General features: G+C 46.0%; 1 protein-coding gene across 1 annotated transcript in view; it reads right to left on the minus strand.

The window, feature by feature from the left end:
• Positions 1-12441, minus strand: part of PTPRC (protein tyrosine phosphatase receptor type C) — a 181575-nt gene that overhangs the window by 63245 nt on the left and 105889 nt on the right. The window contains exon 12 of the mRNA XM_075002512.1: positions 8192-8305. Coding sequence (XP_074858613.1) covers positions 8192-8305 — 114 coding nt within the window. The remainder of the gene's footprint in view (positions 1-8191; positions 8306-12441) is intronic.

Here is a 12441-nt window from a genome sequence, read left to right on the forward strand (position 1 = left end):
CTCCTGCCTCCCCTTGTTAGCCTAGAGCAATAGGAATGCAGGAGCCTCTTACTTCTCCCTCCCTTGCTGCACCAGAGTGGAGGAATGCATGCTCACCAAACAGAACAGAAGGCCCAGGCCATTGAAACTCTTGCTCAGCTCCTGGCTGAAATCAGCCCCTTCCACAGTTGGGGAGGGTCCCCACTGGCAGGGCAGCATCCCCATTCCTGGTACATGGAAACATGAAGAAACTGGAGTGCTGCCCTGCCAGGCAGCAGTCCCATTCCCAGCACCTGGAGATGTGGAGCAGCCGGAAGCCTCAGCCACCCCCCACAGCCAGGGAGTGCCCCACCTCCCACTCATGCAGAGTGGCAGCCTCCACATGGCAGCCACTGCTGGAGCCAGGGAGCATCCCTGAAGCATTCCTAGAGACCAGCAGTATGGGGCAGCCAGAGAACCCTGCACTCTTTCTGCGGGGCACCTGTCCTGCCCCTGCAACTGGGGAGCCCTTCTCTGCCTTGGCAGCCCTGTTCTGATGCCCTGTAGCATGGGGCAGCCAGGGAGCTGCACTTGCTTGGCAGCCGCAGCTAGGGAGTTCCCCACCCCTACCTCGTAGTCCCATATTTGGTATAAGGAAATATGGTCACCCAACCTATCCCTGTTCTGTGGCTCTGCTTCTTCTGAAGAGGATTTACTTAGCTTAAAAGTGAAAAAAGACCGAGAACATATGATAGAGCAGTTATGAAGCCATTTAACAGGCATTTGCCAACCCCCCGTATATACTGTCCATATCTGAATTTACTGTGTTAGTCTACAGGACATTAGCTTAAAATTTGCTTTAAAATTACTTCATTTATGTCTTGCTGCAGGATTTGTGGTGCAAGAGGGGATACTGGGCTGAAACAGAGGGTTGGGGAACAGAGCCCCTCTGGTGCCTACCATAGATCCCAGGAAGCAACCACCAGATCTCCACAGCCTTTGGGTGCATAGGCAGCCAGGGAGGCTCCACACACTGCCCTCGGGCATTGCCCTCAAATCTCCCATTGCTTTTGATTCCTGGCCAGTCTGAGTTGCCAAGGTAGTACTTGAATGGGGGAAAATGCATGGAGCCTTCTTGCACCTAGGGGCCAAAAATACCTGGTGGATATTTCCAGGAGCAGTTCAGAGCTCAGGCAGGCAGGAAGCCTGCCTGCTACACTGCCGACTCAACTTCTAATAGCCTGGCATGTGGTGCCAAGTGGAGAGTCCAATGACCATTTTTGAGCAAGCATTCTGCTCACAAACTGGATCCATAGTGACCATAAGCCCTGTCTGTATCTAGTAGAGAAGAAAATGACAGGCAGCAGCAAATTTCAGGACAAACAATGGCAACAATGCAGAGCTGCAGCTGAGTTTTTGAGACTATGTGGCAATGAGGAATAACGGCCTTTTCTGGGCTCCTGCTGGCAATTTACAAGGAAGCCTCTCCACCTTCCTAGGCTGAATCCAGGATTAGGAGCACACCAGATAGCCAGCCAGCCAGTCAGAGAAGCTAGTTCACTGGGCGTGTGCCTAGTTGTGTGGTGGCCAAATACAAGCTTGGAGAGAATGAGAGGGTTGTCAAAGGAGTAGAGGAACACAATAACATTTGCCACTTTTGCTTCCAAAATCTGTAACCTCGTACAAGAGGAAAAAATTGTCAGTTCAGAGCTGGATTAAAGCATAGGGATGTTAGGCCCATGCCTAGGGTGTGACAGCTGAGGTAATACAATCACATCAGAATCTATTTCCATTTAAAAATAAATGTTTCTAGCTCTTGTGTTTATTGAAAATGTTTCTAGCTCTTGAAAACATGGTCCAAGTGTAACTGACACAGAAACATCTACCTGAGTGTGCAGACAGCTTGAACTAATACATCTGAGAGGAGTGAACTGCTCATTTGAGCTGCAGCTGTGGCAGAAAGAGGAGAGTACAGTTGGCCTGGCTCAGACATCCAAACACTTACATCCCAGCTACTGAGGTAAACCCTGAGGCCTCCTGCTGTGACTCCTGACTAAGAGAAGGAAGCCCCTTGCTGCTATTCCTTCCCTATGGGGTAAGGAAGTGAGAGGACTAAAACACTTGTCACTACCTGTTTCTCTTGAGGGTTGTCTTCTGTTCTCTGGACGGACAAAAGCGTCCATGACTACCTTGATTCGGGGCGGGCTGGAAAGCAGGACCATAACTGGAGGGGAGGTGTCTGTTACTGTCAACACCATCCTCCATAAAATCTGTTTTATTATGCAGGTTGGATTAAGAGAATAGCAAAGAGTTGTTAACAGTTTCCTGACTGTTCTCCCTTACTTTCCAATGAAATCTCTTTTTCGTAAGGGAAGAGTTCCTCTTCCCCCATTTTTTAAATTATATTTAAGATTCAGACAAGAACCACTAGAAATAAATCACTCGAGAGACTTAATTACTTGGCTCTCTAACACACTTTCTGATGGTGGAAGACACTCTGCTCATCCAGGAGACTGTTGCAAGTGCACTGACTACAGCTGCCCAGCCGAGGGAGAGCTGGAGCTGAAAATATGGGACGATTGTATTAAAAAAAAAAATCGGGACAATTGCCTTAAAGACAGGAATGTCTTGGTGAGAAAAGGAGGGATGGTCACCCGAAGTAAAGAGGAGGGGCAGGTAAGATGGGAGAACATTGGCGAGACTATAAAGGGAGAGGAACAATGGCTGGGAAAGGCAGTGTGCTTAACTGTTTGAATCTGTTTGAATTTGAACTGCCATTTTGATTTCAGGTGGGTCAGTTTCAGTTTCTGTGGCAGCTGGGACTGCCTGCCTGACCTTTGTTCACCCTGATTGGCCTTCCCCTGTGTGACTCACAGGGAGAGGATCTGACCCAGGTCAGGAGGCTTTAAAAGCCAGAGGCAAGGGCGACCAGGGGAGCGAAGCAGACAGGGAGCTGCAGACAGGGGAGTTTAAGAGGGAGTTTGACAGAGGGAGGCCTATGATGGTTAGGAAGACCTGCAACACCTGTGCCAGCACTACTGCTGTCTCCTCCACCAGTGCCTGTAGCCAGACAGACTGCCTGACCATGGATGCCTCTACCCAGATCCTGGCGTGGCTTTGCAGGGACTGTAGCTTGCAATTCCCACTCACTGATATCCAGGCTGGGGGGAACCATCCAGTGTGGAAGGTGCCTGCTGGTGGAATCTCTCAGGTGACAGGTGGAGGAGCTACAGGAGGAGGTGGCCAGGTTGAGGGGTATCTGACTCCATGAGCAGTTCCTGAATAGTATTCATGTAGAGACAGCTGAGGTAACTGTCCCAGTACACAGGACAGCTGATAAACCACTGGTGGAGGAGGAGATAGATCAGGGTGGACACTGGCAGCTTGTTACTTCTGGCAGCAGGCAGTGTTCCACCCATGCTGAGAACCCTCCCACTGTGGTGCTGGGAAACTGTTATGCTGTACTTGATACAGGAGACAAAGAATTGCCCCGTACAGCAGAGGAGAAGCCTTGTATCCCCAAGGCTGGGAAGTCTGCCTCCACCACTTTGAGGAGGAAACGTAGAGTAGTGGTGGTTGGGGACTCTTTTCTGAGGGGGACAGAGGCGCTCATCTGTCACCCTGACATTTCATCTCAGGAGGTATGCTACCTGCCTGGGGCCTGTATCCGAGACATTATGGAGGCATTGTCGAGGATCATCAGGCCCTCTGACTACTATCCCATGCTTCTCATCCATGTGGGTACTAATGATACTGTAAGGTATGATGCTGAGCAGGTCAAGAGTGACTTCAGGGCTCTGGGGGCACAGCTGAAGGAGTTTGGGGTGCAGGTGGTATTCTCCTCAATCCTGCCTGTCAGTGGTAGGGGCCCAGGCAGAGACAGGTGCATCCTAGAGGTGAATGCCTGGCTTTGAAGATGGTGTCGCCAGGAAGGCTTTGGCTTCCTTGACCATGGGATGCTATTGCAGGAAGGACTGATGGGCAGAGATGGTGTTCACCTTTCGAGGAGGGGAAAGACCGTATTTGGACACAGACTGGCTAACCTAGTGAGGAGGGCTTTAAACTAGGTTCGACGGGGGGCAGGGGAGCAAAGCCCACAGGTAATTGGAGAACATGGAAACCTGGGTGAAGGGTCAGAAATGGGAGGCAGCATGGGCAACAATGTCAGAGTAAAAAGAGGGTCAGGGCAAAATAGGGAGGCAAGATCAAATCAATACCTTAGATGCCTGTATACAAATGCAAGAAGTATGGGTAATAAGCAGGAAGAACTGGAAGTGCTAATAAATAAATATAACTATGACATTGTTGGTATCACAGAAACTTGGTGGGATAATACACATGATTGGAATGTTGGTATTGAAGGGTACAGCCTGCTTAGGAAGGATAGACAGGGAAGAAAGGGGGGAGGTGTTGCCTTATATATTAAAAATGTACACACTTGGACTGAGGTGGAGATGGACGTAGGAGATGGATGTGTTGAGTGTCTCTGGGTTAGACTAAGAGGGGTAAAAAACAAGGGTGATGTCCTGCTAGGTGTCTACTACAGGCCGCCTAGCCAGGTGGAAGAGGTGGATGAGGCTTTTTTTAAACAACTAACAAAGTCAAGCAGGGCCACAGATTTGGTGGCGATGGGGGACTTCAACTGTCCAGATATATGTTGGGAAACTAATACAGCAGGGCACAGACTATCCAGTAAGTTCTTGGATTGTATTGGAGACAATTTTTTATTCCAAAAGGTTGGAAAAGCTACCGGGGGGAAGCTGTTTTAGATTTGATTTTAACAAATAGGGAGGAATTGGTAGAGAACTTGAAGGTGGAAGGCAGCTTGGGTGAAAGTGATCATGAAATCATAGAGTTCACAATCCTAAGGAAGGGTAGAACAGAAAACAGCAAAATAGAGATAATGGATTTCAGGAGGGCAGATTTTGGTAAACTCAGAGAGCTGGTAGGTAAGGTCCCATGGGAGGCAAAACTGAGGGGAAAAACAGCTGAGGAGAGTTGGCAGTTTTTCAAAGGGACATTATTAAGGGCCCAAAAGCAAGCTATCCCGCTGTGTAGGATAGATAGAAAATACAGAAAAAGACCGCCTTGGCTTAACCAGGAGATCTGGCACGATCTCAAAATAAAAAAGGAATTGTATAAAAAATGGAAACAAGGAAAAGTTACAAAGGATGAATATAGGCAAACAACACAAGAATGCAGGAGAAAGATTAGAAAGGCTAAGTCACAAAATGAGCTTAAACTAGCTACAGGCATAAAGGGAAACAAGAAAGCTTTTTATAAATATATTAGAAACAAGAGGAAGACCAGGGACAGGGTAGGCCATTGCTCAGTGAGGAGGGAGAAACAGTAATAGGGAACTTGGAAGTGGCAGACATGCTTAATGTCTTCTTTGTTTCGGTCTTCACTGAGAAGTCTGATGAAGGAATGCTCAACGTAGTGAATGCTAGTGGGAAAGGGGGAGGGTTAGAAGTTGAAATAAAGAACAAGTTAAAAATCACTTAGGAAAATTAGATGTCTGCAAGTCACCAGGGCCTGATGAGATGCACCCTAGAATACTCAAGGAGCTGATAGAGGAGGTATCTGAGCCTTTATCTATCATCTTTGGAAAATTATGGGAGACAGGAGAGATTCCAGAAGACTAGAAAAGGGCAAATATAGTGCCCATCTATAAAAAGGGGAATAAGAATAATCCAGGAAACTACAGGCCAGTCAGCGCAACTTCAGTGCCAGGAAAGATAATGGAGCAGGTAAGTAAAGAAATCATCTGCAAGCATTGGAAGGTGGTAAGGTAATAGGAAACAGCCAGCATGGGTTCGTAAAGAATAAAGCTTGTCAAACTAATCTGATAGCTTCCTTTGATAGGATAATGAGCCTTGTGGATAGGGGAGAAGCGGTAGATGTGGTATACCTGGACTTTAGTAAAGCATTTGATACGGTCTCTCATGATATTCTTATGAAAAAACTAGACAAATACAATTTAGAAGAGGCTACTATAAGGTGGGTGCATAACTGGCTGCATAATCGTACCCAGAGAGTAGTTCTTAATGGTTCTCAATCCTGCTGGAAAAGTATAACAAGTGGGGTTCCACAGGAGTCTGTGTTAGGACCGGTTCTGTTCAATGTCTTCATCAATGATTTAGATATTGGCATAGAAAGTACACTTATTAAGTTTGCAGATGATACCAAGCTGGGAGGGGTTGCAACAGCTTTGGAGGATAGGGTCATAATTCAAAATGATCTGGATAAATTGGAGAAATGGTCTGACGTAAACAGGATAAAGTTTAATAAGGACAAATGCAAAGTGCTCCACTTGGGAAGGAACAATCAGTTTCACACATACAGAATGGGGAGAGACTGTCTAGGAACGACTACAGCAGAAAGGGATCTAGGGGTTATAGTGCACCACAAGCTAAATATGAGTCAACAGTGTGATGCTGTTGCAAAAAAAGCAAACATGATTCTGGGATGCATTAACAGGTGTGTTGTGAACAAGACATGAGAAGTCATTCTTCCGTTCTACTCTGCGTTGGTTAGGCCTCAGCTGGAGTATTGTGTCCAGTTCGGGGCACTGCAGTTCAAAAAAGATGTGGAGAAACTAGAGAGGGTCCAGAGAAGAGCAACAAGAATGATTAAAGGTCTAGAGAATGCAACCTATGAAAAAAGGTTGAAAGAATTGGGCTTGTTTAGTTTGGAAAAGAGAAGATTGAGAGGAGACATGATAGCGGTTTTCAGGTATCTAAAAGGGAGTCATAAGGAGGAAGGAGAAAACTTGTTCTTCTTGGCCTCTGAGGATAGAACAAGAGGCAATGGACTTAAACTGCAGCAAGGGAGGTTTAGGTTGGATATTAGGAAAAAGTTCCTAACTGTCAGGGTTGTCAAACAGTGGAATAAATTGCCAAGGGAGGTTGTGGAATCTCCATCGTTGGAGATATTTAAGAACAGGTTAGATAGATTTCTATCAGGGATTGTTTAGATAGTACTTGGTCCTGCCATTGGGGCAGGGGGCTGGACTCGATGGCCTCTCGAGGTCCCTTCCAGTCCTAGTGTTCTATGATTCTACCTGAGTGTGCAGACAGCTTGAACTAATACATCTGAGAGGAGTGAGCTGCTCATCTGAGCTGCAGCTGTTGCATGAAGAGGAGAGTACAGTTGGCTTGGCTCAGACATCCAAACACTTATATCCTAGCTACTGAGGTAAATCCTGAGACCTCCTGCTGTGACTCCTGACTAAGAGAAGGAAGCCACTTGCTCCTACTCCTTCCCTATGGCGTAAGGAAGTGAGAGGACTAAAACACTTGTCACCACCTGTTTCTCTTGAGGGTTGGCTTCTGTTCTCTGAACGGACAAAAGGGTCCATGACTACCTTGATTCGGGGCGGGCTGGAAAGCAGGACCATAACTGGAGGGGAGGTGCCTGTTACTGTCTTAACCCCATCCTCCATAAAATCTGTTTTATTATGCGGGCTGGATTAAGAGAATAGCAAAGAGTTGTTAACAATTTCCTAACTGTTCTCCCTTACCTTCCAATGAAATCTCTTTTTCATCAGGGAAGGGTTCCTCTTCCCCCATTTTTTTAAATTATATTTAAGATTCAGACAAGAACCACTGGAAAGAAATCACTCAAGACTTCATTACTTGGCTCTCTAATACATTTTCTGATGGTGGAAAACACTCTGCTCATCCAGGCTGTGCACCTATTAATGGAGATCTTGCATCTCACTACTAAATTAGTTGTTTAAAATATGAAATGACTGATAATCTTAACTCAGAGTTAAAATATTAAAACCCTATAATAGAAAACCAGATAAATGGCATGACTGCACAGAAGTAAACTTTCAGGGAAAAAAAATCTTAATAGTGAAATGACTGTTGCTAAACTACTGTGTTACGAGATGAAAGTCTATGAATTGCATCTATGCAACAAAATAGAAGAGTAAAGCAGAAAATGATTGAGAACTTGAAAACTGGACAGTAACAGACTGGGAAGCCAAGTGATGACTGAACCCGGTGATCTGATGCACAATAAAGAGCTCTCAACCTTGCTTGGAGATGTTTCAGTCTCTTTACATGTTTCAATAGATATGTAGGCTTCAGAGACAATCTTGAAATTACACAGATTATTGGTATTCTATAACACCAGTGACACAGTGGGATCAAGGTTCCTATGTGCTAACAATGCTACATAAACATGTACCAATCCATCTCTGAAGTTAATATATATTAACACTTACCTCGAATTTTAACCTCATAGCCAGTGATAGGCCCATTATCATTGCTTGTAGTCCAATTAAAACATATACGTGAGGAATCAATAAAGGAGAGTGATATGTTGGGTTTCTGTGGTACTGTTTAGAAAATTGGGAGAGAAAAAAGAGAGAGAGAGAGAGGGAATAACCCTGTTTAATGAAGAAAATGTTATTTTTCAAGTGATAATTAGTTCTTTAAGGAGAAAATATGTGATAAAAAGCCCAATATACTTCTGTTTTTCAAAAGGAATCTGATTAAGATTTCCTTGGAAACTGATATAAGAATCCCTCTGAAGATAAAATTATAATTGTACTACATTCTGGCCGCATCTACACGTGCATGCTACTTCGAAGTAGCGGCATCAACTTCGAAATTGCACCCGTCACGGCTACACGTGTTGGGCGCTATTTCGAAGTTGAAATCGACGTTAGGCGGCGAGATGTCGAAGTCGCTAACCCCATGAGGGGATGGAAATAGCGCCCTACTTCGAAGTTGAACATCGAAGTAGGGCACGTGTAGACGATCTGCGTCCCGCAACATCGAAATAGCGGGGTCCGCCATGGCGGCCATCAGCTGAGGGGTTGAGAGACGCTCTCTCTCCAGCCCCTGCAGGGCTCTATGGTCACCGTGTGCAGCAGCCCTTAACCCAGGGCTTCTGGCTGCTGCTGCTGCTGCAGCTGGGGATCCATGCTGCATGCACAGGGTCTGCAACCAGTTGTTGGCTCTGTGGATCTTGTGTTGTTTAGTGCAACTGTGTCTGGGAGGGGCCCTTTAAGGGAGCAGCTTGCTGTTGAGTCCGCCCTGTGACCCTGTCTGCAGCTGTTCCTGGCACCCTTATTTCGATGTGTGCTACTTTGGCGTGTAGACATTCCCTCGCAGCACCTATTTCGATGTGGTGCTGCCCAACGTCGAAGTTGAACGTCGACGTTGCCAGCCCTGGAGGACGTGTAGATGTTATTCATCGAAATAGACTATTTCGATGTCGCTACATCGAAATAAGCTATGTGGATGTAGCGTGCACGTGAAGACGTAGCCTCTGTTAATCAAATTCTAACTCACTTTTCACAAACACTCATAGTGAAACCAAAAAGTGTAGAAAGTGAATAGTTTAACACACAACCTGTAAAGGCTACTGATGGGTAGGACTGGTAACACCGTCTATTACTGAAGCTGACTGACACTTCTCCTTATAAGACCCAGGTATCAGTTACTTGCACTTTTGTCAGACTTTCACCTTCTGAGCAAAAATTTTCTATGCTGGGTTTCTGCCTCATGCTAATTTCAAACAAATGGTCAAATAGTTTCTGCCATTTCTGAGAATGAGGCTACAGATAAAGATCTTGTTCTGTCCATGTTAAAAAATTCTGGTGATGTTTTCTTTGACCAGCTCTACTGCCTTTTGCTTTGGAGAAAAAGCTTTCTGGGTAGTATTACTGTATGTATCCCAGAGGAAATCAGTGGTGCCATTGGGATTTTGCCACATAGGCATTGACTCCAGGGGTTCTCTGAGGGCTGGAGCACCCACAGGGAGACACTGGTTTGTGCAAAGAAGCCCCTCTATCAGCTCCCTCCTTCCTCTCCCCAGTGCCTCCAGCCCACCAGCAGGCCCCATGGATCAGCACTTCCTCCTCCGACCCTGCACCTCCACCTCCCACAGTCAGCAGTGTCCTGGTGATCAGGAAGGGAGGAGAGGATTAGAGTGAGGATTTGACATCTGCAGGGAGGGGGTGGAACTGGGTGAGAAGCAGAGGGTGTGGGGTCACAAAGAGGTGAGGCAGGGCAGGGGTGGGGCCTTGAGGAAGGGGAAGGAGAGGAGGCAGGGTCTGGGATAGGACTGGCGATTGAGCACACCCGCAGGCACTTTTCAAAGTTGACACCTGTGTTTTGCCATATTCTAAGAGCAAAAAACCAAGGAGTTTGATTGCTGGATGAGGCAACATGCCATGCAACAGTGTTGGACTTTGAGGCTGCTGCTAAACTTCAAATCCAAGCTCTCGCTTCAGGAGGGAGGACGCTATCAGCCATGACAGTGAAGAAACAACAAAGGATCCCAGAGATGTTAAAAAAGAAAGGAGCCCTTTTTGGCCACAGGTTTCATCTAGTTGGGCTGTTGCCTCGCACTGTAGCATAAAGGGTTAAAACAGCCCTAGGAGAGGGCGATCTCATAAACCAACCAGGAGAGGGATTGAGATTGCTAATCAGTGCTGGGTTAGGCCTTATTAAAAGGGCTGCACAGCAGAGGGAATTCAGTTTCTCTCCAGGTTGTGACAAGAGAAGAACCTGCTGCCTGTACAGATAGGGATACCTTGCACAGAGCAGTGCTGAGGAAGGGAAGGAGGAGCTGGGAAGCTGCAGGCTGGTGAATTCCCAGGCTTAGGCTAGATCTACATTAAGCTAGAAAGTTGATTTGAGATATGCAATTGTAGCTACACCATTATCCTAGCTAGAACTGATGCATCGGAATCGACTTTCTTACCTAGTATAGTCATGGCCTCTTTAGCCTCACGCCAACGTTCCTTATTACACGTGACAGCATGGAGTACAGGAGTCAATGGCTGAGCACAGAGGTAAATTTTGCCACCTCTATACCAGACACGCAAAATCGAACTCTAGATCAATCCTCCCTCATCTATCATCTGGTAATTATAGCTTCACCCTAAAGCTTTGTTGCAGTGCTAGAAAGGGGCGGCTGGCATAGGCAGCAGGTTTACGCCCCTTAGTAATAAGTGTGGCCACGTATGACTGTGGTTTGTCCTGACAGAAGTGGTTAGAGGAAGGTTGGCAGTTGGTCACTAAGGCAAATAGTGACCTTAGGAGTAATTGGGTTCCCTGAGAGGAAAGAACTCCAGAACATGGGTTCTACAGCAGAGCAGTACCTAAGGAAAGAGGCTGCCATGGCCTGATAGAGTTCTGTGGTGGAGATCAGGAGAGGTAGGTAATGGCATGTGAGACATTGCTTGGAGGAGGGCAGTCTAGAGCTGGAAGAGCTAATTCTTGGACTGACCAGCAGGAAGTGCCATGGCAGTGAGTGAAAGCATGTTACAGGTCAGCTGTGGTACCCAGGAAATCTGGAGGTAGAAAAACTGTTACATGATGACATAGTGAATGCAACAGCTATCCTGGGTCCACTGCACTGGGCTCTAGCCAGACATCTGTACACAGACAGCTGATATATCTTGAAATTTGGCAGCAGATGGGGAAGTATCTGCCTATAGGCTGTATCTGTGGGGACACCCAACTTTATCCCACATTCAGAATTAAGTTAGCCATGCCCTGATCTCCTAAAGATATTACTAGACATTTAGGCTGGGTCTATGCTATAGTTTTGTCAACAGCATTATCCCTCAAATTTGAGGCATAACAATCTCTGGACCGAGTACTGTCAACAAAAGTGCAGTGTAGACACTTCTATCAACAGAGAGGACTTCCGGCTGCTGGGCAGTCCTGTTTGCAGAGCTGCCATTCCGCTTTCTGTCACCACAGGCCAGTGCAGTCTGGCAGTTCTCTGTCGACAGAGCAAGTTGCGTGTAGCAGCAATCTGACAGAGGTTCTGTCGAGATTTCTCTGTCTAGTCTTTCCATGTCTACGTCTTTCTAGTGTAGACATAGCCTTGTTCTGGTGGTGGTAGGCTAGGATTCTTTGATGGAGGCAGCCTGGATGGGCTCAGAGGCAACTGCCAATATCTGGGCTAATATTCTGAGGTGTAGTAATGTGACAAAATCAAGTAAGATAGAGGAGATACCTGTCCCACTTTTCTTGGCACTGGTAAAGCCTCAGTTGGAATACCATGTCCAGTTTTGAGTTTTACACTTTAAGAAATATGTGGACAAACTGGAGAGTCCAGAGGAAAGCTACAAAATTATAAAAGGGTCATAAAACATGATTTATAAGGAAAGGTTGAAAACTGGGGTTGTTTAGTAATTAAACAAGATGTCTGAGAGGGAATCTGATGTCTTCAAATATATTAGATCTATTATAAGACAACGATGGTCAATTTAATTTCATGTCCATCAATATTATGGCAAAAAGAAATTATTTTAATTTATAGCAAGGTAGATTTAGGTTAACATATTAAGAAAAGTGTTTTAGCTCTAAGGGTAGCTAAGTATTAGAACAGGTTATCAAGGGAGGTTATGGTGTCCCCAGCATGAGAGATTTTCAAGAATAGGTTGGACAAACAAATGTAAAGTCCTTGGTCCTGCCACCATGCAGAGTGATTATACAGCTTCTTTAT

This window comes from Carettochelys insculpta, chromosome 9, assembly GCF_033958435.1.
Source record: "Carettochelys insculpta isolate YL-2023 chromosome 9, ASM3395843v1, whole genome shotgun sequence".
In the NCBI taxonomy this organism is placed as follows: Eukaryota; Metazoa; Chordata; order Testudines; family Carettochelyidae; genus Carettochelys; species Carettochelys insculpta.